The 26,617-nt window shown below is 48.5% G+C and overlaps 2 protein-coding genes and 1 non-coding gene across 4 annotated transcripts in view; 2 read left to right on the plus strand and 1 right to left on the minus strand.

The window, feature by feature from the left end:
- The first annotated feature begins 901 nt into the window (after window positions 1–901).
- ARPIN (actin related protein 2/3 complex inhibitor) lies at window positions 902–13,184 on the plus strand. Of its 2 annotated transcripts, XM_050797697.1 has the most exons (6): window positions 902–1,142; window positions 3,067–3,142; window positions 5,806–5,938; window positions 10,250–10,456; window positions 10,856–11,019; window positions 12,428–13,184. In XM_050797697.1, the coding sequence occupies exons 1-6, from the start codon at window positions 1,051–1,053 to the stop codon at window positions 12,434–12,436; spliced, it is 681 nt and encodes a 226-aa protein (XP_050653654.1). In that variant the 5' UTR covers window positions 902–1,050; the 3' UTR covers window positions 12,437–13,184. The 2 variants fall into 2 exon arrangements, with proteins under 2 accessions (XP_050653654.1, XP_050653653.1); XM_050797696.1 differs by lacking the exon at window positions 12,428–13,184 and having other exon boundaries at window positions 10,856–11,384.
- Window positions 13,185–17,191: 4,007 nt separating this feature from the next.
- On the minus strand, window positions 17,192–17,253 carry LOC126960233 (U7 small nuclear RNA). The gene has a single exon (XR_007727803.1). It is a non-coding gene; the product is annotated as a U7 small nuclear RNA (small nuclear RNA).
- A 3,124-nt stretch (window positions 17,254–20,377) lies between these two features.
- Window positions 20,378–26,617, plus strand: part of AP3S2 (adaptor related protein complex 3 subunit sigma 2) — a 68,936-nt gene continuing 62,696 nt past the window's right edge. Inside the window, exons 1-3 of the mRNA XM_050797707.1 lie at window positions 20,378–21,435; window positions 25,876–25,967; window positions 26,385–26,496. Coding sequence (XP_050653664.1) covers window positions 21,367–21,435; window positions 25,876–25,967; window positions 26,385–26,496 — 273 coding nt within the window. The 5' untranslated portion in view covers window positions 20,378–21,366. The remainder of the gene's footprint in view (window positions 21,436–25,875; window positions 25,968–26,384; window positions 26,497–26,617) is intronic.

Below are 26,617 nucleotides of genomic sequence, written 5' to 3' on the forward strand. Positions count from 1 at the left end.
GTGTGTGTGTGTGTGTGTGTGTGTGTGTGTGTGTGTAGCAGGGAAGGGAGAAAGTGCTTGCTTCTTCCAACATTGACAGCTCATGCTGGACTCCTAGGCATCTGCCTGGCCACCACCCCCTTTAAATGCCGCCCCACCCTCACCGGGGTTACACCTGGCCTCCCTGAATGGGCCCACCTGCCCCGAGGTCTGGCACGAAGAAACCAAACAGAAGAACAAGATTCTTCAGCAATCCCAGGGTCAGAAGAATCTCCTGTACCAGGCTTGGAAAATGCACCTATGGACTATGACATACTTGGGCAAAGGGCACTGTGGGACCAGGGAGGAGTTCAGGAGCTGTGCGGGAAGAAGGAGGGAGGGCAATGCTATATTGTAAAAAGAGTGAGCTCGTTAAACTTTACAATCCTCCTGATACCGACCCCATTTTACAGAGGAAGAAGCATGGGCTCAGAGAGGTTGAGGATCTTGCCCAAGCTCACAGCTGGGATTCAAACTTAGGCGTCTCTGTTCTGACACCCATGCCCCAGCTCCCTGGTCACAGATCCCTGGGATGCCTGACTCAGCCATTGTAGGGCCGCCGGCAGGGCATAACGGACAGCTTCTAAGCTGACCACCCAATTCTCCCCAGTGGCTGTTCTCCATTCCTGCTTCCCAGAAACCCATCCTTCACGGGCTAATCCTACAAAGGATCTTCTTTAATAGGATCTCGGGGCCTCAATTTCCCTTGTTGCGTGTGCTGGGGCAGGAATCTTCCTCTAGGAATGAGGAAGAGAGAGAGACAAGAGAAAGGCATGGCCTTTCTGCCCCACTGTGCTAAGCCCCCAGCCAGGGTCCTCCCGGAAGCCCAACCCCTGCCGCGCGCGGCCTGGCGGGCAGGAATGGAGCTCGGTCCCTTTAAATACCGCCGAGGAACGCCGGAGGGCCGGGCCGCGCCATTCCCGGATCCGCCGGCTGGGAATCGCTGGTCCCCAGCGCGTCCTGCAGCGCTTCCCGCGCCGCGCCCCCAGCCCGGTGCGCCGGCTCTGCGCGGGTGCCTGGGCGGTCGGGAGAATGAGCCGCATCTACCACGACGGCGCGCTTCGGAACAAGGCGGTGCAGAGCGTCCGGCTACCAGGGGCCTGGGACCCCTCCGCCCACCAGGGGTAGGCCTGGGCGCACGGCCTCGGGTCGGCCTCGTCTGCCCCGGCTCGAACCCCGCTCCAGGATCGGGGGATGGGATGCGGGTGGAGAAAAACTGGGGTTGCCAAAGCCGCCTCTCCGCCTCCAGTCCACCCCTCCCGGCGCCCCTGCCACCGCGCCCGCCCTGCGACCCCATGACACAGATCGGCTTAAAGCTCCCCGCATGTCCTCCTGCCCTTGAGAGGGGGTCCCGACCCCCAGACAGGACTCGGAAGGCTGTGCTTCGCCTCACGCCGACCTCCGGCCCTACCCCACCCCCATAACTATAAACTCCAGCTGCTTGCCGCGCTGCTTTTGCCCAGGCTCATGCGCTGCCCCAGAAGGGACACTGGCCGTGCTGTGGCGGGAACAGCGGGCGTGCTGGTCCAGAGCAGGGCCTGCCTGGGTGAGGAGGATTTGGAGGGCCAGGCCCTGTCGTCACAGGGTTATGAGGCGGAACGGACCATTCCATTTCCAATTGCACTAAAGAATTGTGCTAAGTGAAATAAGCCAGACACAGAAAGACAAATACTGTGTGATCTCGTATGTGGAATCTATAAAGGGGTGGAACCATAGAAACAGCAGAACAGACCGGGCGCTGTGGTTCACCGCTGTAATCCCAGCACTTTGGGAGGCCAAGGCAAGTGGATCACTTGAGGTTAGGAGTTTGAGACCAGCCTGATGGTGAAACCCTGTCTCTACTAAAAATACAAAAATTAGCGAGGCGTGGTGGCAGGTACCTGTAATCCCAGCCATCTGGAAGGCTGAGGCCTGAGAATCGCTTGAACCCGGGAGGTGGAGGTTGCAGTGAGCCAAGATTGTGCCACTGCACTCCAGCCTGGGCAACGGAGGGAGACTCTGTCAAAAGAAAAGAAACAGTAGAGCAGTGAACAGTGATTGCCAGGGGATAGTGGATGGGAGTGGGGATGGGGGTGGGGAAATGATCAAGGGTACAAACTTTCAGTTACAGAATAAACAATTTCTGGGGATCTAATGTACAGCATGGGGTCTGGTGGGTGTGTTCATTAATTTGTGGTAATCATTACATAGTGTGTACTTAAATCATCGCGTTGTGCACCTTGAATATATAGTCTTTGTCAGTTAAATATTTAGAAAAATAATTGCCCGGGGGGGTGGGGATGGATTGGATAGAGACAAGTTAGGTAGAGTTTTCACTTCCCACTCCCATCCCTCTTCCACTGTCATCTTCAGCTGTCCCCACCCTTCTCCATTTCTGTGGATGCAAAAAAGGAAGCCTCCAGGTTCTGCTTTTATGAAAACCAGATTCAGGAAGCCAGGGGTCCACTTCCCCTCAGTGAAGGACTGTGTGATCTTGCGCTAGTCCCAGACTCCTGAGTTTTGGGTTCTTCACCTCTCAGAAATAACCTTTTCCTCGGATTAATGACCACCTGGATATGAATGAGAACAGGAATATGAGAGTGTTTAAAAACAGGTGGAAAGGGAAAATAGCTTATTGCAGCTTAGATACCTACCCTCACATTTGGCCCAATAAAAAAGTAAAATATTTTATATTTAGTAAGCACTTAATAGCTTACAAAACACCTTCACACACATGATCTTGTGTCATCATCAGAGGAGCAGAGTGAGGCGGCTGTTTTCCTCGCCATTTTGTAGATAAGACTGAGACTCTGGTTCCAGTAACTCCCAGTGGCCTTGTAGGAGGGGGCCGTAACTTGATCTTAGGACAGCCTGACAAGGTTCCTCCTGGCATCTGGGCAATGCCCCAGCCTTTGGGACCCTTGCAGGGTTGGAGACCCCTGTGTAGGAAGCACGGGGAAGGGAACTGCTCAATACCCAGCCTGCTCAGGGTTGGGTGAATAGGAGACACAGGTGAGATTTCCTGAGGAGTGACAGAACCGACTATCCTTTCTTTCCCTTCATCCCCAGGGGAGATGGTGTCCTGCTGGAGGGAGAACTGATCGATGTATCTCGGCACAGCATCTTGGACGCTCATGGCAGGAAGGTGAGGATGCTTCCTCAGTGCTAGCTAGAAGGCATTGACTTCACGGTCGTTACCCACTGTGGCATCTCCTTGTGCTGGGTCCTTCCAGTGCCATGAGTGGGGATTCTTGATGGGCTTAGAAAGCAAGTGGGAAGTAGGTCAGGAGATTTACAGCCAAATGGGACCACCAGCTGGAAGCAGAATAGTTTAAGGCTGTGTTGGGCAGCAGACAGGTGGGAGGGCCTGTGTTCTTGCCAGAAGAGCCTGGGTCATGGCTGAGAAGGCGGACCAGGCCATAAACCCCAGTCTTGCCTGAATGTAAACTCAGACACTGTCTGGGGCTTCAGTTCCCATGTTGATGTCCTGGCTGCCTTTGCCCTCTCAGCCTCCTGGGGTCATGCCCCGTGTCACCACCCCATCTCAGGTGTCTGTGGGTACACCTGGCATTCACCATCCACTACTAGCCTGTGTCTTTTTTCTGAGTGCTAGTTCTGACTTTCCATTCCCCTTTCAAATAGCCCCACCTAGATGTGCTGACCACCTTATCTCCTTGGTCTCTATAACTGACCTTCGTCTCTAAAAATGTCCCCTCCAGTAGGGCCAGAGCCCTGGTGCTACGTGGAGCCTGCATGTCCCTACTATACCCCACGAGAACACTCAGCACTATTTTCATGTCAGGTGGTATTTTGCTGCACCCTCCCCTCCTTAGCACACAATCAGCAGGTGGGAACACCCCTCAGAGCCCCTAACCAGCCTGCCCAGGAGAGCCCAGCAGTGTCTCCATGCTGATATGGGGCTTACTTGCCTCAGCTGCCCTCAGGCAGGGCCTTCTCCTAGCCCCTCTTAAAACTTGCCTCCTCTGAGTTCCATTCCTGGTGACGGTTCAGTTGCCCTCCCAGCCACCAGGCTGCGAACCCTCACTGTCTCCTCCCCAGGAAAGCAATGCCAGGTCCCACTGGGCTCCTCCCTTGCCCATTCCTCCCCCTCCCCTGCCTTCCCTTCCTCTTTCCATGGCTGCTTACCTCAGATGGGCCCTCAGCCTGTCCTGATAAAACCTTGCACCTGTCCCTCTGCCTTCTGGCTGTCCCCAGAGCTCATCCCTGCCCTGCTGCCAACAGGACAAATGTCTTTCCAGAAATACATATCTGAGGGTCTCACTGCTGCTCAGAAACCTTTCAGGATTCCTTGTCCATCAGATAAAATCCAAACTCCAAATGCCAACTCAAGGCCTGTCCTGAACCAAGCTCACTTGCTTTCCCAGCCTGGGCTCCCAGAAGGCCTCCAGGTGCCCTGCGTGGCTCAAACATGCACAGGGGCCTCTTGACTTTTATTTCCTATACTGTCCCAGGCTTTTAATATTCTTCCTACGGCTTCTTATTCCCACAGTTGGCAGACTTCCTCACCCTCCAAGACTTCATCTTTATTGATTCTACCAGGAAGTGGCCACCTGTTCTTCAGGCCCTGGGAGCATTTCACCCACCTGCCTTGAACAACTGGCAAATAGCATTTACAGCACACTTCACACTTGGCACTGTGCTTGCCCCTCTGTTATCTCGTTGAACCCTCATAATATTCTTAAACACAGACATCGCGTTATCCCCATGTGTTGGGGAAACTGAGTGGCTTGTCCCACGCACTGCATCTGCTGGAAGGGGCAGAGTGGCTACCCTCACCCAGGGCTCCTTTTCAGTGCCCTTTCCATTGTACCTTGGCAGTACCCATTCCTGCTCCATGGTATTTGGGGTCCTCGGACTTGGGTTATGGATTTTGTTTTGTTTTGTTTTGTTTTTTTGAGATGTCACCCCGGCTGGAGTACAGTGGCATGATCTCAGCTTATAGCAACCTCCGCCTCCTGGTGTCAAGCGATTCTCCTGCCTTAGCCTCCTGAGTAGCTGGGATTACAGGAGCATGCTACCACACCTCGCTAATTTTTTATATTTTTGATAGAGACAGAGTTTCATCATGCTGGCCAGGCTGGTCTCGAACTCCTGACTTCAAGTGACCCACCCACCTTGGCCTCCCAGAGTGCTGGGATGACAGGCATGAGCCACCTTGCCTGGCCGAGTTATGATTTTCTTTCTTTTTTCTTTCTTTTCTTTCTTTCTTTTCTTCTTGAGATGGAATCTTGCTCTGTTGCCCAAGCTGGAGTACAATGGCATGATCTTGGCTCACTGCAACCTCTGCCTCCTGGGTTCAAGCGATTCTCTGGCCTCAGCCTCCTGAGTAGCTGGAATTACAGGCACCTGCCACCACGCCTGACTAATTTTTTGTATTTTTAGTAGAGACAGGGTTTCCCCATGCTGGTCAGGCTGGTCTTGAACTCCTGACCTCGTGATCCACCTGCCATGGCCTCCCAGAGTGCTGGGATTACAGGCGTGAGTCACTGCACCCAGCCCAAGTTACGGTTTTCTGTATATACTCTTGGTCTTTGGCTGTGTGGAAGCCCTGGGCTTGCCCTGTTAGGAACTTCTAGCAGGGCTCATTATATGTGGCAGGTGCTCTTGTGAACCCATGAATGAATAAATATTTGGTGGGGTTGGGGCGTCTGTCTAGCTTGAACATCTTTTGGAGCTGAGGTGGGCTTCCAGGGTAGATGTGAGGTTGGCGGGGCTGCAGCCAGAGCCCAGAGTGTGTGTGTTGTGGGATGAGGCCGCCTCCCTCACTCTCTGTCTGCCTGGCCCCAGGAGCGCTACTATGTGCTGTATATCCGGCCCGGTCACATCCATCGCCGTAAATTCGACGCCAAGGGAAATGAAATCGAGCCCAACTTCAGTGCCACCAGGAAGGTGAACACGGGCTTCCTCATGTCATCCTACAGTAGGTATCCTCTGCCCTTCCTCCCTCCCTCAGGGCCCTCCTGCAGTGTGGCAGCCTTTGTCTTCTGAGCCTCTTGGCCCCTGGAAAGTGTCTTCTCATCCTGCTTGATGCTGAAGCCCTGTGTGTGGCCTGAGGCTTCCCCACCCACTCCTGGGGCTGGACTCCTTCCTGCCTCCCATTCACTCAGAGGATCCCCGTTTCCTCCCCTCCATCCCAGGGAGCAGGCTGGCCTTCCCACCTCCTGCCATTTCCTGTGTCTGGCAGAATCACCCACAAACCTGGCTTTGGGCTCTAACTGCCTTTGTGCAGAGCCCAGGCCAGGCCCTAGGTGGTCTCCGTTTTACTGCCCAAATCCTCATTTGGTTCTGGGCTCTTAGTCCATGCGTGTTATATAACAAAATAGCTTAGGCTGGGTGATTTATTAACAACAGAAATGTGTTTGTTTATTGTATTCTTAATTTAAAAATTTTTTATTTCTTTGTGCATTTTTAGTGGCTGGATTTTGCTATGTAGCCCAGGTTGGAGTATAGTGGCTATTCTCAGGTGCAATCATAGCGCACTACAGTCTTCAAGTGATCCTCACTCCTCAGCCTCCAGAATAGCTGGGACTGTAGGTGTGTGCCACCGCACCTGCTTAAGAACAAAAATGTCTTGCTTACAGTTCTGGAGGCAGGGAAGTCCAAGGTCAAGGTGCCAGCAGATTCGGTGTCTGGTGAGAGCTTGCTTTGTGCTTCAGAGACGGCGCCTTCTTGCTGAGTCCCACATGGCAGAAGGCAAGGCAGCTCTGTCTTCAACCTCTTCTGTAAAGGCACTCATCCCACTCATATGCCATGACCTTCTCACCTCATAAAGGACCCACCTCTTAATACTATCACGTTGGTGATTAAGTTTCAACGTATGATTTTTTTCTTTTTTAAAAAAATTTTAGGGTGAGTGCGGTGGGTCACGCCTGTAATCCCAGCACTTTGAGAGGCCGAGGTGGGTGGATCACTTGAGGTCAGGAGTTCGAGACCAGCCTGGCCAACATGGTGAAACCCCGTCTCTACTAAAAATACAAAAATTAGCCAGGCGTGGTGGCAGGCGCCTGTAATCCCAGCTACTTGGGAGGCTGAGGAAAGAGAATTGCTTGAACCCTGGAGGTGGAGGTTGCAGTGAGCCGAGATCCCACCACTGCACTCTAGCCTGGGCAACAGAGTGAGACTCTGTCTCAAAAAAATAATAGTAATAATAATAATAATAATAATACTTTTCAGTGGCCACTTTACTTCTAGGCATTACGTCCATACTCCGTCAGTGGAGGAAAGACAGCTGAGTTTGTCTCTTTGTTTTTCTTTTCTTTTTCTGTCTGAGACAAAGTCTGGCTCTGTCACCCAGGCTGGAGTGAGTGGCTCGATCTTGGCTCACTGCAACCTCCACCTCTCAGGCTCAAGTGATTCTCCTGCCTCAGCCTCCTGTCAACATATGAATTTTGGGGGATACATTCTGACCATAGCAGACCCTCCATGATCTTGTTCTTCTTCCTAATTTTGTCTCTGGTAGGGCCTCTTTGCTGTCTGCCCCTGGGTGAGAAGGTTTTGAGGTTGAGTGGGACGCCATCACTTTATTCATTCATGCCTTCAGTTACTCATTGACTCTCTGAACATTAGGGATCATCTATATCATGTGCCAGCCCTTGTGCCACATACTGAGGGGTCCAGGGATGAACAAAACCCAGTCGTATACTTGAAATGTTCTCGGTCCAGTAGAGGAGATAGAGAGGCCTGGGCCTGGATCCTGTGAAGGGTTCTGAGCCCAGGCAGGCATGACTGGGGACGCCCTGGAGCAGGGAATACCAGGACTGAATCCTGAAAGATAAGCAGAGGTCAGCCAGGTGCCAGGGATTTGCAGGGTGTTTCAGAGAGGCAGAGGGTGCCCAATGCCTGGAAGTTGAAGAGCTCCTGACCCAGGTATGAGAAGCCATGCAGGGCAGGCAGCAGGAAGAGCAGGCACTGAGGAGCTCAGCTCTAACCGAGGGTGCAGGGCAGCCCTGTAGTGAGTGGTTTTAAGTAGGCAAGTGACATGATCAGGTCTGTGTTTGAAAATCCCCAGGGAGGCAAATAGCCTGGAGCCCAGCGAGGCCTGTGAAGAAGCTGTTATGGTCACCTAGGACAGAGATAAGAAGGCCAGGATTAAGGACCTGTCAGTGGGGGTGCAGAGACTGGAGCAGCTCAAGCTAGAGGAGGCACAGTGGCCTGTTGGCTTGGCTATTGGGGAGGAAGAGGAAGGAGTCGTGATGACACCAGAGGTTGGGCATGGGTGCCAGGCTCAGGGGAATGGAGGAGTGAGAGGTTTGTGTAGAGGAGATCTGTTTGGAACACACCGAGTTTGAGTTGCCAGGAGCACTGCTGGGTAGAGGTCCACTGAGGCCTTGGAGGACAGTTCTAGAACTTGGGGAGAGAACTGGGCTGCAGCACATTGAGAGTATTGAAGCTATGGAAGTGGACCAAGTTACCCAGGAGGAGAAAAGAAGTGGGCCCAGGAGGTTGTCTTGGGAAACAGCAACAACGGGAGGTGGATGGAGAAGGAAGAGCAGGAGATGGAACCACTGAAAGGTCCGAGGGATGGGGAAGGTGTCATGTCTCTAAAGCCCCTTGAAGCCAAGGGGAACAGGCGTGAGGAGCTAACAATGGGGTCAGGCACTGCCCAAGGGTTAGTTAGGTCTGAGATATGGAGCATCCAAGAGGTTTGCCGGTTAAGAGCTCACCGGTGACTCTGGTGGGGGTACACGGGGTCTGGAGCAGTAGGTGTCAAAGCCAGAATGCAGGAAGGCCTTGAGGAAAGGTCAAGGAGTAGGGAGAGAGAGACAGGTCCTCAGGAGGTGGGAAGGGGTCTGCAGCCCAGATGGAGGAGCTGGCTTGAGGCAGGAGGAGAGGCCTCCTGTCCTTTGAGACTGAAGAAAAGAGGAGATGTTTTGTGTGGTCAGAAGTGAGTTGATGGCTTGGCGTGGTGGCTCACGCCTGTAATCCCAGCACTTTGGGAGGCTGAGGTGGGTGGATCACCTGAGGTTGGGAGTTTGAGACCCTCCTGGCCAACATGGTGAAACCCCGTCTCTACCAAAAATACAAAAATTAGCCAGGTGTGGTGGCGCACACCTGTAATCCCATCTATTCGGGAGGCTAAGGCAGGAGAATTGCTCAAACCCAGGAGGCAGAGGTTGCAATAAGCTGAGATTGTGCCACTGCACTCCAGCCTGGGTGACAGAGTGAGACTCCATCTAAAAAAAAAAAGTGAGTTGACAGGTAAGTGGTGTCAGGGAAGTGAGAGGCCCCACTTGATGGCTTCTGTTACCTTGCAAAGAAGGTGAGATGCCCCGTCTAGCCAGTGTCGGGCAGAGGGCTGAGGAGAATGGAGCGGTCCTGTGGGGGCAGCCACTTGTGCAGTCCCAGAAGGCATCCCTGACAGAGGTCGGCTGAGGTTGTACCCCATGAATGAAATGTGCTCCATGAAATGTGTTCATGGGTTGACTGGGATGTTCTTCAGCAAAGTGCAGCCACCTGGGCTTGGCGTGGCACAGGCAGCCTGTGGGACAAGCTCCGGGATTGCTGTGCTGGGGCGTGGCCTTGTGAACACCCAGCCCTGTGAGGCTGGGCCCACTTCACAGTCCAGGAGTGCCCCTCCCCTAATCCAGCACCTGGATTTAGGACTCCTCCCTTACCCCACGAACTCTGCCAGGAACAGGAAAGAGGAGGGGGACTACCAGAGTTTACTCCTGGTTCCAGTAGACCTCACCCCAGCGAAGGAGACCCTGAGGGCTTGGACAGAACCCTTCCTGGCCACCGGGGTCTCAAGATGGAATTGTGTTGGGGTGCTTTGAATCCTGCCTCCTCTACTACTATGTGACCTTGAGCTAATTACTGAACTTCTCTAAGCCTTGGTTTTCTCATCTGTAAGATGGGAATAGTGAAAACATATGAACGCTCACTGAGGCGTCCACATGCCAGGCGCTGTGCTACGTGCTTTATTTCCTTTATATGTCATGTCAGTCCTGTCAGGTAGGTACCGATTTTATCCTATTTTTCGGGTACAGAGAGGTGATGTAACTTGTCCAAGTTATTGTGGAGCCCAGATCTGCACCAGGCTGCCTGTCCCCAGCCCATGCCTGTCCGCCTCTGCTGTGGAGTTCCTTGTTGAGGACTCGCAGAATGGGCACCGAGTCCCAGCCTCCGGGTGACTGAGCTTGGAACCACTCAGCCCTCACCTGGCTCTTGAGAGGCCCTGCGGAAGTGCTTGCTGCCACAGTGATAATGACCCTCCTGTGCTCTGTGCCTGCAGAGGTGGAAGCCAAGGGGGACACTGACAGGCTCACGCCTGAGGCGCTGAAGGGGCTGGTCAACAAGCCAGAGCTGCTGGCACTGACAGAGAGCCTCACCCCCGACCACACAGTGGCGTTCTGGATGCCCGAGTCGGAGATGGAGGCAATGGAGCTCGAGCTGGGGACCGGGGTACGGCTGAAGACTCGGGGCGATGGTCCCTTCCTGGGTGAGCAGTGCAACCCTCACTGTGGCCCACCATTCCTGTGTGGCCCATGGGAGCTCTCGGCCTCCCTAATGTCTAGAGCTCATGGGAGCAGGCAAGGTCTGGCCTCCGTGGGGACACAACCAAGCCCCGGAGATTTACTCCTAAATCCCTGCACAGGTTCCCTGGGGCCATTAGGCTCGACAGCCTGGATCCCCAGGTGCCACCCAATCCCATGGTTCCTGTGAGCGACCTCTCCCCACCATACCTTGGGGATCCCACCCAGGGATTCACTGACCACATCTAGGCCTGGAAAAAACAGTGGCTTAACTCAGGCCTAGGGGACCCCACCACAATGGGCCCAGCCCTCGCTATGTTTCCACCACAGGGACAGAGGACATTCAGCTTCATCTCTTCTTTCAGATTCACTGGCCAAACTTGAGGCTGGAACAGTGACAAAGTGTAATTTCGCTGGTGATGGAAAGACAGGGGCATCCTGGACAGACAACATCATGGCCCAAAAGTGTTCGGAGCGGGCTGCAGCGGAGATCCGAGAGCAGGGGGACGGGGCAGAGGACGAGGAGTGGGTAGGTCAATGGGGAACTGTGCACCTGGTGTTGGTGCAGTTGAATCTCCTGGCAGGAGTATGGTACATACTGGTTGAGGTTGTGGCTAGGATGAGAAGATGACAGAAGAATCTTACCCCCCAGCTTTAGTGGAATTCTGTGAAACACCTGGGAGTGTGTTAGCATCAGGAAAATTCCTTTAAGGTATGAAGAATGACAACCTGGGACCTTCCTTGTAGGTGGCTGTGAACCTAACTATGCCCCAAAGATTCCCAAGTGGTAGGAAGAAGGGGGTGCAGAGGGATATTAATGATGATCATTAAGTCTCAAAACATCTCTACTTCAGGTGAATATATTAACAATGCTGAGGCAGTTGAACAACTGAATGCGTAGTTTTTCCTCCTTTGGTTTGGGCTGCTTGCCTGAAGTGTCTGGAGAATGGCTGACCTGGTCCTTACTGGTTTTTCTTTTGCTGAGAGTCAGTCCCCTCATTGATCCTCAGCCTATTCACAGTTGCTTTTCTTTTCATTTCTTTTCTTTTTTTTTTTTTTGGAGACGGAGTCTTATTCTGTTGCCTAGGCTGGAGCACAGTGGCATGATCATGGCTCACTACAGCCTCAAACTCCTGGGCTCAAGTGATCCTCCCACCTCAGCCTCCCAAGTAGCTGGAACTATAGGCATGCATCACCATGCCTGGCTAATTTTTTTATTTTTTGTAGAGACAATGTCTTGCCATGTTGCCCAGGTTCACAGTTGTTTTTCTGAAATATATTTTACCCAAAGAGTTGAATTGATGTCAAAAGGCCCCCAAATGCACACTTATTATTTTATTTTATTTTTTCGAGACGGAGTTTCACTCTTACTGCCCAGGCTGGAGTGTAATGGTGTGATCTTAGGTCACCGAAACCTTTGCCTCCCAGGTTCAAGTGATTCTCCTGCCTCAGCCTCCCAAAGTGCTGGGATTACAGGCATGTGCCACCTTGCCTGGCTAATTTTGTAGTTTCAATAGAGACGGGGTTTCTCCATGTTGGTCAGGCTGGTCTCGAATTCCCAACATCAGGTGATCCACCAAAGTGCTGGGATTATGGGCTTAAGCCACCACACCTGGCCTCAAAATGAACATTTAAAGCAAAGAATTCACAGAAAAATGCTCTATCTAGGTGATGGAGATGATTTTTGCCAGAGAAAGCAAGGGCACGCAGATGAGAGTGTCTGAATTCCTTTTTGTCTTCATAAAGCAAGTCTTGGACTGAAAAACAGTCTAAGAGCTGTTGGAGCTGCCAGGCCAGCTCTAATGAGGGTAGGCCCAGGCAAGCACTCATGGGCCCCGCAGGTACCACGCGATTGAACCCTTGTTTGTCTGATAACTTGCAGCGAGGTTTATGACATGTGCTCTCTCTGTATCTCTTTACCCCTTGGATTTCTCCAGGATGACTGAGGGATGTGGCTGCCTCCGGGGGCACCAGCACCTTCTGTAGCATTGTTGAGAATTTCTTCCATGAACTTCTACTCTGGAGCTGGAGAGAACAGTCAGCCAAGTCTTACCTGGTTCTTCCCCACAGCCACCTTGGAATACTCTTTGAACAAGCTCTGCTAAAACCAAACCCATGACCACTGTGTTGGTGGTGGGGCCCCATGCTGTGGCTCACGGAGGGCCCCTCCCTGCATGTGAGTCTAGCCTTCCTAGACATTACATGATGACCCTTTAAAAAAAAATTAGAGGCCGGGTGTGGTGGCTCAAGCCTGTAATCCCAGCACTTTGGGAGGCTGAGGCGGGTGGATCATGAGGTCAGGAGATCGAGACCATCCTGACTAACATGGTAAAACCCCGTCTCTACTAAAAATACAAAAAACGGCCGGGCGCGGTGGCTCAAGCCTGTAATCCCAGCACTTTGGGAGGCCGAGACGGGCGGATCACGAGGTCAGGAGATCGAGACCATCCTGGCTAACACGGTGAAACCCCGCCTCTACTAAAAAATACAAAAAACTAGCCGGGCAAGGTGGCGGGCGCCTGTAGTCCCAGCTACTCGGGAGGCTGAGGCAGGAGAATGGCGTAAACCCGGGGGGCGGAGCTTGCAGTGAGCTGAGATCCGGCCACTGCACTCCAGCCTGGGCGACAGAGCGAGACTCCGTCTCAAAAAAAAAAAAAAAAAAAAAAAATACAAAAAACTAGCCTGGTGTGGTGGCGGGCGCCTGTAGTCCCAGCTACTCGAAGGCTGAGGCGGGAGAATGGCGTGAACCGGAGCTTGCAGTGAGCCGAGATCGCGCCACTGCACTCCAGCCTGGGCGACACAGCGAGACTCCGTCTCAAAAAAAAAAAAAAAAAAATTAGAGATGGAGGTCTCACTGTGCTGCCGAGGCTGGTCTCAAGCTCCTGGACTCAAGCGATCCACCCACCTCCACCTCCCAAGGTGTTGGGATTACAGGTGTGAGCCACCGCACCCGGCCTCATGTTGACCCTCGCCCTGGATAGCAGCCTGGTTTTTGGAGGCAGGTGGTGGGAGAGACCCTAGGGCAGCCGGAGAGTAACTGGACCTGGTATTGGTGCAGAATGGGGAATATCCCTTGTCTAAATGCAGAGCAGCTGAGAGAAGTTAGCGGGGCTCTTCCTCTGTTCTCATTGTTTCCTGCTTTCCTTCCCCACCGGCCCCCTCCTTAGCACTCCATGTTGTAGCCTCTACTATCCAGCTTCAAGCCTCTGTGTCCCCTGTACCTTCCCCCCGCCTCCCAAGTTGCCAGGTCTTTATTCCCCCATTGATCCCATGCCACCTCGGGGGTTCCTGTCGTCTGACATCCCTGGCTGCTTTCCTGGTAGATGGCATTCCCAGAGAGGCCAACAGCGTTCCCAGAGAGGCCAACAGTGTTCCTAGGTGTGGCTGGCTGGTCTGCATCTCTCAGACTCACTCTGCCAGGCTACAGTTTTGAGAATACCTTTTTTGTTGTTGTTTTATACCTGGAGGACTTTTTATGAATGAGCAAATCTTCAGAAAGGAATTCCTCCACCCTTACTGGGTTATTGTCAGGTGTAAACAGCCTTTCAGCTGAGCAATGTTCCTAGGAGAAGGAAGCCATTTATCTTGGGTCGTGAACATTGCCTTTTTGGGTGGTATACCCACACCCAGATCTGTGAAGAGACCTGGAGTTGAAGTCTCCATGTCATCAGGACTTTGGCATGTGGATCTTGCTTGACTTGGGAAAAGAGAGGGTGGTGGTGAACTAATAATTATGGAGTGCCCCTAATGTGTCAAACACAATGCTGGATGATTTCCATGATAATAATGACTCATACTTGTGCTAAGCACTTGCGATATCTTACTTGTCACAACAGTCCGTGAGGTACTGATTATCCCCATTTTTTCATGAGACTAAAGCTCAGAGCTCTAGGATAGTATACAGTGGCAAGAGGAATTTACACCCAAGCACCCAGATTTCAAAGCCCACATTCTTAACTACTGGACTATTCATATTACAGAGCAGGAAAAGGGTCTCAGAGAGGTTAAGCAACCTGCCCAGAGTCACACAGCTAATGAGTAGCAGAATCAGGATTCAAACCAGAGCTGTCAAAAGCAAATCTTATGTTCCTTCCACTGTCCCCTGCTTCCTTACTTTTAAGAAAGGTCTTGGAAACGGGGCCAGAAGACGTGGTAGCCACTTCACTGGTGTTCTGTGTCTGAATGGGACTTTCTCACAGGCAGGCCATGCTGGGACCTCAACCATGGGGGTGGCCAGGGAGGTGGTTGAGCAGAAGGATAGCTTGGGACACTGACTGGGGGTAGAGTCACCCAGTGTCTTTAGACATCCTGCTGTCTAAAGCACTGTGCCCAAATGGTATGGCAAACTTATATGGACAGGTCACCATTCCAAACAAGGAGGCCCAGTGTGTCAATAGGAGAGGTCCTAAAGCAACAAAAAAGGCGGGGTGTCTTGGAGGGGCTTCAGAAAGGGAAAGGCCATTGTGTCTGGAGCTCAGAGAATGGGGGCTGGTGTTTGAAATGAAGCTGGAGATTGGGCATGGCATCCTCACGCATTTGGGGACTTTACCCTTAACATCCTGGAAGCCAGTGATACCATGAAGAGTGAGATCTGATCTATGTTTCAAAGGTCACTTGACTACAGAGCAACTGGAGGTGAGGAGCTCCTTTAGGAGACTGCTGCAGTTGCCTGGGTGAGAGGCTAGAGGGTTTGGGCTATAGCAGTGGCAGGGGAGATGACAAGAAGAGAATGGTTTCAGGGGCATTCAGGGGGCAAAATCAACAGGACCTGGGGGGAGACGAAGGGGTCAAGAATGATGCCCAGATTCTGGGTGAGTGGCAGTGCTGTGGTGCACAAGTAGTGATGTTATGGTTCTGGGTGACCTGCTGTTTAGGAGGAGCCCAGCCTGTGGCTAAGAAGTATAGAGAACTGAAACCAGCTCCCTAGGGATGGGAAAACCAAGTGGGCTGATGATAAGAACAGGGCCCCAGGGCCGGGTGCAGTAGCTCACGCCTGTAATCTCAGCACTTTGGAAGGCTGAGGTGAGCAGATCACTTGAGGTCAGGAGTTCGAACGCAGCCTGACCAACACAGTGAAACCCCATCTCTACCAAAAAATACAAAAAGTAGCCGGGCATGGTGGCACGTGCCTGTAGTTCCAATGCCTTGGGAGGTTGAGGCATGAGAATTTCTTGAACCCAGCAGGTAGAGGTTGCAGTGAGCTGGGCGACAGAGTGAGACTCTGCCTCAAAAAAGGAAAAAAAAGAAAGAAAGAATAGGGTCCCAGGCTCAGCAGGTAGGGAAACTGATGCAAAATCCTATTCCCTAGGGCTAGGGACTATGAAGGGAGAAGATGGGAAGCTGCTGTGGCTCAGAGGCTGCATGGGCATCTACATGGGCAGATGGTGAGGCCAAAGCCCCTGATTTTGCTGCACCTCCTGCCCTGGTCAGGACTGGCTCAGGCATTAGGGCAGGCCCAGCCAGGGCAGGAGCCTTCCTAGATACACTTGTGGGGAGCTGAGCAAATATGGCAGGGCTGAAACCTTGCTTTCAGGGGCCCCCATGTGGCTGGCAGGGGCAGCTTTCAGAAGCTAGACTGGAGCCTATTACTCCCCAGATGGAAAGTTCAAATTCCTTAATACAACTCAGAGCTCATCACAACGTCACAACCCTCCTCTCTTGGCTCGCTTCCTCCTTAAGAACTCTGCGGCGATCCCTTCAGACCAGCTCGAGGGATATTCCACAGGTTGTTAATAGGGCTAGAAACAAAAAGCGGTGGTGTTTCTATGATCTAATTTGTTGGGACAAACGTAATGTTAAACTCAAACATTTCTGTAGGATTTCCCAGAGCTTTTACTATACTAACATTTACTGTAACTCTTCAGGACAGGGTATGATTAAGTATTTCCCACATTTCTTTGGTCATAGAACCCGTTTTTGTGAGGAGCATTTCATGGGACAGCTGCTCTGAGAAACAGTTTGGGAAGGGCTGTGTTGGTCCCATGGAGGGGCTGGCTGTTTCCGGAGCAGGCCACTCTCCCACTTCCATCGCCCTGCCTGGACTCTTCTTATTGAGAGGTCCCTTTCCTCTATCCATCTGAATTTCTTTTCTTCCACCAGTGTCCAGCTTGCCTTTCACTATGGGCCTAATAATGGAAATTGACAGTTATTTTGTATCTTCAAACAGAACCAAGAAAATCCTCTGAGCTTCATTCATATGGGAATTTTTTTTTTTTTTTTTTTTTTTGAGATGGAATTTCACTCTTGTTGCCCAGGCTGGAGTGCAATGACTCAATCTCGGCTCACTGCAACCTCTACCTCCCGGGTTCAAGAGATTCTCTTGCCTCAGCAGGAGTGTTACCATAATCCCAAGTAGCTGGGATTATAGGCATGTGCCACCACACCCAGCTAATTTTGTATTTTTAGTGGAGATGGGATTTTACCATGTTGGGTAGGCTGGTCTTGAACTCCTGACCTCAGGTGATCCATGCTCCTCGGCCTCCCAAAGTGCTGGGATTACAGGCATGAGCCACTGTGCCCGAACGATATAGGAAGAATTTTTGAGGGACTAAACTAATCTCCATAAATAGCAATGCACTTAGGAAATATATTTAAAGGGGAAAAAAACTCATATTTTCACTCAGTCATGTTCATAATTTTTAGTGTTTGGGTTTTTTAGCATGTAATTTGTGTACATAGTTTTGGTTTCTGTAAACTTGCATAGGGGTTTTCTGGTACAAACTGGAAAACCTGCTAGACAAATTCTAAAACATCTGTAATACTTGTACGTAGTTGTTGTAACACTATGCCCACACATAAAATTTGATATTACTTTTTCGATTAATGTTACATAATCACTTTCCATATTGCTACATAGTCTTTGTAACCATTTTTCTTTCTTCTTTTTTTTGAGATGGAGTTTCACTCTTTTTGCCCAAGCTGGAGTGCAATGGCGCGATCTTGGCTCACTGCAACCTCTGCCTCCCAGGTTCAAGCTATTCTGCTGCCTCAGCCTCCCTAGTAGCTGGGATTACAGGCACACGCCACCACGCCCAGCTAGTTTTTTGTGTTTTTAGTAGAGACGGGGTTTCACCATGTTAGCCAGGCTTTTCTTGAACTCCTGACTTCAAGCGATCCTCCCACCTCAGCCTCCCAAAGTGCCGGGATTACAGGCATGAGCCACCATGCCCACCTGCAACCATTATTTTTAAGATTGCTACCACTGGATAGTTCCGTCATGGTCCAACTTTTGGATATTTAAATTGATCCCTGTGTGGCTAACAGGATTGTTTCCAAAAATGTTGAAAATTATATAGTTCCCTTAATTCCCCACCTCTAACTATATTTTTGGGTTATTTCTTTAGGAGCAGAATCCCAGGAGTCATATTACTGAGAATCTAGAAATCTTTTGTAAAGTTCTTGTTATATTGCCAAATTGCTTCCCAAGAGAGTTGTTCTAAACCATAATTTCACCAGCAATGTAGGGGAGAACCATTTTTATGCTGCCCTTGTCAGAATTGGGTATGAAAACATTTTAAAAATGATTTTGGATAAGGTGAAAATTATATATACACACACACACACACACACACACACACACACATACACATAGTTTTTTTTTTTGAGCCGGAGTCTCACTCTGTCGCCCAGGCTGGAGTGCAGTGGTGCTATCTCGGCTCACTGCAACCTCCGTCTCCCAGGTTCACGCCTTTCTTCTGCCTCAGCCTCCCGATTAGCTGGGACTACAGGCACCCACCACCACGCCTGGCTAATTTTTTTGCGTTTTTAGTAAAGACAGGTTTTCACCATGTTAGATAGGATGGTCTCAATCTCCTGACCTCGTGATCCACCCGCCTCAGCCTCCCAATGTGCTGGGATTACAGGCGTGAGCCACCGCACCCGGCCTATTTTAATATATTTTAATTTGCCTTTCCCCCCACTTATAGTGAGCTTAAACATTTTTTCCTTTTCCTAGCTGTATTTCTCCCTTTGTTATTCAGTTTTTTTTGTCCATTTATCTACTGGGGAGATGGGGAGTGATACCTCTTTATCAGAGTTATTTGTATTTTAAATGTAACCATTTGCCATATTTTAATGATTTTTCCATTAAATAATTCTTTTCATAAAAAAATCTTTGTATATCTGTTGATGTTTTGTGATTTTTATTGCTTCTAAGCTAATGCAGATTTTTGGATATTATTCAATTTCGTTTTCTTCTATTTAGGTTATTATCTGGTTTTATACTTAACTACTTATTTTCAAATTGCTAACCAGTTTATCCTAATAGTATTTACTGAATTCCTTCCCACTCCTACATCACATATTAAAATTATTTTGTGCCTAAATTATTTATAGTATTTCAGTTAGTCTTCCTATAATTACAATTTGAACCATCAAAGTAGGTTTTAATAGTTGGCAGAGCTAGTTCTTCATAATTCTGTTTCAGAATTTTCTTTGATATTTTTCCTCAACATTTTAAACATTTTTTGTCAAGTTTCAGTGCAACTGACTTTGGGTTTTTATTTCTTTAAAAACTGGGCCATGCCAAGTGCAGTGGCTCACGCCTGTAATCCCAGCACTTCGGGACACTGAGATGGGCGAATCACTTGAGGTCAGGAGTTTGAGACCAGCCTGGCCAGTGTGGTGAAACCCCATCTCTACTAAAAATACAAAAATTTGCTGGGCATGGTGGCATGCGCCTGTAATCTCAGCTACTGGGGAGGCTGAAGCAGGAGAATTGTTTGAACCCGGGAGACGGAGGTTGCAGTGAGCCAAGACTGTGCCACTGCACTCCAGCCTGGGCAACAGAGACTCCATCTCAAACAAACAAACAAACAAAAACAAAAAAACGCTGGACCAGGCATTGTGGGGGTTTGGGAGGCTGAGGCTGGAGGATCGCCTGAGGCCAGCAGTTTGAGGTTACAGTGAGGTATGACTGTGCCACTGCACTTCAATCTGGGTAAGACCCTGTCTCTGAAAAAACAAACAAGCAAACCCCAAAACTCTGGCTGCAAAAGTAGCACATATTTCTTTGAAGGAATAAAAGGAAAACTTGATAATCCTACCACCCAAAGATGTTTTAAAATCACTTATGTGGTACTCAGTTATGTGCCATGCACTGTTCCAAGTGCTTACAAATATTATAATAACTCCTTTTGTGTTTATAACAACTGTCTGCAGTCAGTAGACTCATTTTCCAGTTTAGGAAACTGATATTACACCTTTTCTACAGATGAAGAAACTTGCCCAGGGTGCCCAGGCAGTCCGCAGAACCATGCTTTGAATCAGGGCAGTGTGGTTCCGGGGGCCTGTACAAATCAAACCACCCTGACTCTGCCATTCCATCAGATACATTATTCATATTTTGGTGTATTTGCCGCCAATCTTGTGTAAAGTGGGTTGTCCCTGTGCATACTTCGTGTAATCTTTTGGCTTAACAGATGTCATGAACACTTCTGTATCATAAATCTTTCCCAGCATGATTTTTATTAGCTATTTAATATTTCTCATATTCATGTAGAACAAGGCACTTAACCAATTTCTCATTTTTGTAATAATTTTTTTCCCGTTTTCCCCTGTAATAACACTGCTGAGATATATATTTTTTTCTTCTTCTTTTTTTTTACTGTTCTAAAGATACTCTGGCAGAAATGTATGTACCTGAGGCTAAATCTTTTCACACATCCACAATCATTTTATTATAAATTCCAGAGCTGGAAACACTGAGTCTAATGTTAAATAAATACATATATATATATATATATATATATATATAGAGAGAGAGAGAGAGAGAGAGAGAGAGAGAGAGAGTTTTGTTTTTGGAGACAGAGTCTCGCTCTGTCGCCCAGGCTGGAGTGCAGTGGTGCAATCTCGGCTCACTGCAACCTCCGCCTTCCGGGTTCAAGCCATTCTCCTGCCTCAGTCCCGGGACTAAGTATCTGGGTATCTGAGTCCCAAATATCTGGGACTACAGTCGCGCGCCACCACACCCGGCTAATTTTTGTAATTTAGTAGAGGCGGGGTTTCACCATGTTGGCCAGGCTGGTCTCGAACTGCTGACCTCAAGTGAGCCACCCGCCTCAGCCTCCCAAAATGCTGGGATTACAGGCGTGAGCCCCCGGGCCTGGACTGTTACATATTTTAAAGGCTTCTGATCCATATTGCCAAAAAGTCCTCTGGATCGATTTGCAGCTGTATCCGCTGCTCCATCTGCAGTATACGAACGTGCTCCACCTTACCCACACTGGGTCATTAAAAGAACAAACAAAAATAAGAACTTGATTGATTTGAGATTTTAAAGGAAATGCACTAAAAATTCTTTAATTCCACCATTCACCGTCTACCATGGAGGAACAGCCCATATGCACGGAGAGACAGCTACGTAATTCACTGCAGCATTGTAATACTGAAAAATAAAAATGAACGAAACGTTCCTTAACCGAGGAACGGCCGAACGACCGGCGTCTCCACTCCGCGGAACGTTCTGCGAGCGCTAAGGGGAAGGCGGGAGTACAGGTTTTGGAGCGGACGGTGAGAAAGGAAAGCTCGCGCCGCCTCTCTGTGTTGGCAACCCGGCTGGTGGTCAAGTTTCGGCTTATGGGGCCAGCTGTCGGTCTTGGCGAGGGACATAGATCCGGATTCGCATCCTGACCGGCCAACCGACGCTGGTCGAGGTGACCACGCTTCTGGGCAACCGCACCTGCAGTCCGCAGGGGACCCCGCCGCCTTCTCCAGGGCGTCAAAGAGGCCGGACCCTTGGGTGCTAGGGCTCCTGGGTGCCGGGGCCAAGTTTCCGAGTGCCGCTCTCAGCAGCGCACCAACCGGAAGTGGCCGTGTTGTGGCGGAAGGAGGCGATTTCTGGGAGTAGCCGGTGCTGAGAGAACCGTGGCCGGCAAAGATGATTCAGGCGATTCTGGTTTTCAACAACCATGGAAAGCCGCGGCTAGTCCGCTTCTACCAGCGTTTCGTGAGTGCGGCCCGGCTTCACCACGCCCGTTGAGGGTGCCCACTATCTCTTCCCTCCTCTTTGGCCTCTGGGCGCCCGGGGGCACCGCTCCTTGGTCACCTGGGGCTCCTGCACCGTGCATGACCCTCACCCTTCTTAAGCACTTAACCTGGGCGCAGGCCGGTGCCAGGCATTCTGTCTCCCGCCCTACTGCCCTCGCTCTTTCTGACCCTTTTCTGGATCCTGCATTTCTGTGCCATTTTGTGACATTTTCCCTTGGGTCTCTGGGAACGAGATAGAAGCGACAGTGGGGAGTGTGCCTCGTTGAGAACTTGAATGATTGAAGTCACGTTCTGTCATCTTTTTGGTTGTTGACCACAGTTTCATGAGGAAGAAATATTAAGTTTCTGAAAGTTTTTGTTATAGCCAAAGGGTCTGGAAAAGTTCTTTATTTGGAATTATTTTGCTTCAGTGTTGGCTGGGACTTTCCAGAGACTAGATACCCTTCACTCTGTAGGGTTGAAGAAAATTTTAGTTTAAAAGTGGAAACATGATGAGAAATTATAAATGCTGCTGCATAAGGGCTCAATAAGTGATTACGTAAATTTGAATTTTCCCAACACGTTCCTTTGCAAACACATAAACATCAGTATTTGCTTCCTATCTTCCAATATTTTATTTCTTCATGGCGGGGTTTCAAAATGTTACATAATTGGGGTACTGGCCAAACTGAAGAGGGGAGTCAGAAAACGTATTCCGGCTTCAGCTCCACCTTTTCTACTCTTGCGTCTATTGACAAGTTAATAAACCCTTTTCAGACTTAAATTATTCTGTCTTTTGTCAATTAGAAATGAAAAACTAATTTTACTCCTTCATAAGATTTTTAAAGCTAGATTACATTTAATTAAGTAGATTACATCGAGGTAAAAATATGAGTATTCAACATAACTATTTGTATTTGCATTTGTGTGTATACAGATTCCCCCCTAGTTTTTTTCTAACAGGGTTATTGAGATAAAACTAACATGCCATACTATTTACTTATTTATTTTACGTTATTTACTTACACAGATGAAGTCTTTCTATGTTGCCCAGGCTGGTCTTGAACTCCTGGGCTCAAGCAATCCACCAGACTCAGCCTCCCAAAGTGCTGGGATTACAGGCATGAGCCACTGTGTCCGGCCCCAGTTTACCTATTTAAAGGGGACAGTTCAGTGTTTTTTAGCACGTTCACAGAAGCTGCACAACCATCACCACAATCAATTTTAGATCATTTTCGTCACCCCAAAAAGAAACCTCTGCCCATTAGCACTCATTGCCTATTTCTCCATGACTGTCCCAGCCCTAGAGAGTCTCTTTCCCTCTAACTTCGCCTGTTCTAGAATGGCAAATGGAATTTGACTATTCCAGAGTGGCAGATGGAATTTGCCTACTCCAGAGTGGCAGATGGAATTTGCCTATTCCGTTGCATATAAATGAAATCATAAATAAGTGGGTTTTTTTGTGTCTGCCATGTTTCATGTAATATAATGTTTTCAAGATTCATCCATGTTGTAGCATGTATCTGATCTTCATTTCTTTTATTGCTGAATAATATTGCATTATATGGGTATGCCATATTTTGATTGTCTGTTTATAAGCTGATGTTTCTACTTTTTGGCTCTTCTAACTAATGCTGCTATGAACATTCTTGTGCAAGTTTTTATGTGGACTTATGACTTCATTTCTCTTGGTTATATACCTAGGAGTAGAATTGCTGGATCATATGGTAACTATGGTGAACATTGTGAGAAACTGCAAACTATTTGACAAACTTTCCAAGTGGCTGCACCATTTTACATTTCCATCAGCAATGTATAAGGATTCCAGTTTCTTCACATCCCTGCCATTCGTTATTTATTTATTTTTTGATTAAAGACATTTTAGTGGGTATAAAGTGGTATCTCATTGTGGCTTTTTTTTTTCCCCCGAGACTGAGTCTTGCTCTGTCTCCCAGGCTGCAGTGGCGTGATCTTGGCTCACTGCAACCTCTGCCTCCCGGGTTCAAGTGATTCTCCTGCCTCAGCCTCCTAAGTTGCTGGGATTACAGGTGCCCGCCACCATGCCTGGCTAATTTTTGTATTTTTAGTAGAGATGGGGTATTGCTATATTGGCCAGGCTGGTCTTGAACTGCTGACCTCAAGTAATCTGCCCGTCTTGGCCTCCCAAAGTGCTGGGATTACAGGTGTGAGCCACTTCACCTGGCCCATTGTGGTTTTGATTTTAATTTCCAAAATGACTAATGATGTTGAGCATCTTTTCATGTGCTTATTGACCATTCATGTATCTTTGGAGATCATAGGATTTTTATAAGACCTCATGAGCTCATAGATGAAAGTACCTTGAAAACTACAGAGTACTAAAATGATATGAGGGGTTATTAAAATCACTGAGGCATGTAAGCAATTGGTAGTTTACCTTTTTACTGAACTAGAAATTAGGTAGCCTCATCATTTCATACCATTTCCCACTGCTGCCACTTCCCCCAGAGTCAGATAAAAGGCTTTAGTTCAAAAGATGTGTTTTCAGTTTTAAAAAGTGCTGATGTTTAGCATGTTTCGTATTTTGCAGTATATAGACTTAGTTCCTTACAGCATCCTGTCATCTGTGAGCTTTGTTCTTTAAATGGAAATGAGGAAAATAGTGATTAATTTACTCAAATTTGTAGTGACCAATGATTAGCAAGTTTTCATTCATTCAGTAAATACTGTGAGCCATTCCATACCCATGTGAGTCAAAGTAATTTCCCCACAATTACGTTTTCCCTGTTTTTTCCCCTCTCTGTTTCTTTTAAATAACCCTTTCAAAGCTAAATTCAGGGCTGTAGAAAAAAAGGGATTAAAATTACTTGAACCTATTTTCTAACTCTTGGGGCAAGTCCAATTTAAGGTTTTCTTATGCTTTGTTACTCAAAGTGTGGTCCCCAGACCAACAGAAATGGTATTGCCTGGGTGCTTACTAGACTTGCATCTCAGGATTTAACCTATACCTGCTAAATCCGAATCTGTATTTTAACAACATTCACAGCTGATTCATTGCAAATTATTTGAGAAGCAATGGTCTAGAGCTTTAAATTATTTTCTGTCTTAATTGCTGGTTTCTCCCTCTCGTTACCCTTTTTAACCATACTTCTTCTGAAACTCATATGTATAATTAGAAATCAAAGGTGAGTTATCAAAGTGATTTCATCAGAGTTGAGCTTTCTTATGCATGTAGTAAGTGAAAAAATAAGGCCAGACATGGTGGCTCACACCTGTAATCCCAGCACTTTGGGAGGCCAAGGCATGTGGATCACCATGAGGTTAGGAGTTCAAGATCAGCCTGACCAACATGGTGAAACCCCATCTCTACTATAAATACAAAAATTAGCGGGGCATGGTGGCACATGCCTGTAATCTCAGCCACTGGGGAGGCTGAGGCAGGAGAATCGCTTAAACCCGGGGTTGGAGGTTGCAATGAGCTGTAATCGCACCACTGCCTGGGCAATAGAACAAGACTCAGTCTAAAAAAATAATAATAAAACATTTTATTTGTAGCTCTCTGATTGTTCAGAATTTTAATCTGTGATCTATTTTTCTCAATAATACTTTGTTGATGAGTAACACAGCATCTTATATGTAGTATCTATATTACCAGTACAAAAGATGGCAGCTGTATTTGCCAATACAACTTTTTAAAACATTTACATGATTACTTCTTGACCTTTTTTTTTTTTTTTTTTGAGATGGAGTCTCACTCTGTCGCTCAGGCTGGAGTGCAGTGGCGTGATCTCAGCTCACTGTAACCTCTGTTTCCTGGGTTCAAGCAATTCTCCTGCCTCAGCCTCCCAAGTAGCTGGGATTACAGGCATGTGCCACCACGCCCGGCTAATTTTGTATTTTTAGTAGACATGGGGTTTCTCCATGTTGGTCAGGCTGGTCTCGAACTCCTGACCTTGTAATCCACTCCCCTCGGCCTCCCAAAGTGCTGGGATTTCAGGCGTGAGCCACCGTACCTGGCCCACATCTTGACCTTCTTAAAATGTTAGACCTGTTGAGATTTATTATATACTTGTCACAGATGTTTTCCAGGGGAAGACAAAATATTTCAGGATCAGGCCTTCTAGTTATTCTCTGACTTTGTATGAGAGTTTATCAATGTTCCTTTTCTTGTTTAAATATCAGCTTACCTATAGGACAGTAATGGTTAGTGACTTAGATATTTAGGTAAAATACCCTATCTTAATTCCTGTATCAGAGCCTTGTCACCCATTTTTCATAGATTCACTCTTATTTTTTCCTCATCATTTTTATCATTTCTAGAAACAAGTACTAAATGTTTAGATGTTCCCAGCTTAGAAACACTTCTTCCCTGTCCATCCCCATGGATGGGATGTAGTTTTTCAGGCCTGCCCACTGATTCACTTATCTTTTTGTTCCATAGCCAGAAGAAATTCAACAGCAGATTGTTCGAGAGACTTTCCATTTAGTCCTCAAGCGGGATGACAACATCTGTAACTTCTTGGAGGGTGGAAGGTAAACTGTCAGCTTCATTTTTCTCCCCATATATCCACTTGTGAGTGCCCTTCATTATTGCATCTTCTGGCAGTACTCAAGTGTCAGGTGGATACCTGATGCAACTTTAACTGGTCTCACCATGATCTGCTCAGGGAAAGACACAATTCTCTCTGGGGGCGCAGTTCAATTACTGTGCTTCTGATATCGCTCATTTAGATGATCGGTCCCTGGGAGGATAGGCAGGAGAAAAGGTAAGGTAAGGTGGCTTTAGGTACCTCTGCCAAACTTGGTTGCCATTCACCTAGTAAGAATGGCCTGCTTCTAGCATCTGGCCTTCTCCTTTCCAGTGGGCCCTTTCTCATTCTTTGGCACAAGGTTCCTTTTTGATGTGTTTAATTAAGCTGTGGGCATTTAAATGTTTCCCATCTTCTGCAGTTTGATTGGTGGCTCTGACTACAAACTGATCTACCGACACTATGCTACCCTCTACTTTGTATTTTGTGTGGATTCCTCAGAGAGTGAACTTGGAATCTTGGACCTCATCCAGGTATGTGTAGTCAGCTAATGATGGCAGCAACTTTAGAGAGTTTCCATGGGATTTTTGAGTAACCTTGTGTCCATCTCCTTATTGATACTGGTAAAAGTTGCCAGACGTCCACCAGGTGGTG

This window comes from Macaca thibetana, chromosome 7 (genome assembly GCF_024542745.1).
Source record: "Macaca thibetana thibetana isolate TM-01 chromosome 7, ASM2454274v1, whole genome shotgun sequence".
Classification (NCBI taxonomy): domain Eukaryota; kingdom Metazoa; phylum Chordata; class Mammalia; order Primates; family Cercopithecidae; genus Macaca; species Macaca thibetana.

What these genes read in the sequence shown, in the direction of transcription:
- ARPIN (XM_050797696.1), top strand. Translation starts at nt 1,051, where the DNA reads ATGAGCCGCATCTACCACGACGGCGCGCTTCGGAACAAGGCGGTGCAG. An exon ending in TGGACGCTCATGGCAGGAAG is followed by an intron (nt 3,143 to 5,805) that starts GTGAGGATGCTT and finishes GCCTGGCCCCAG; the next exon opens with GAGCGCTACTATGTGCTGTA. An exon ending in GGGCGATGGTCCCTTCCTGG is followed by an intron (nt 10,457 to 10,855) that starts GTGAGCAGTGCA and finishes CTCTTCTTTCAG; the next exon opens with ATTCACTGGCCAAACTTGAG.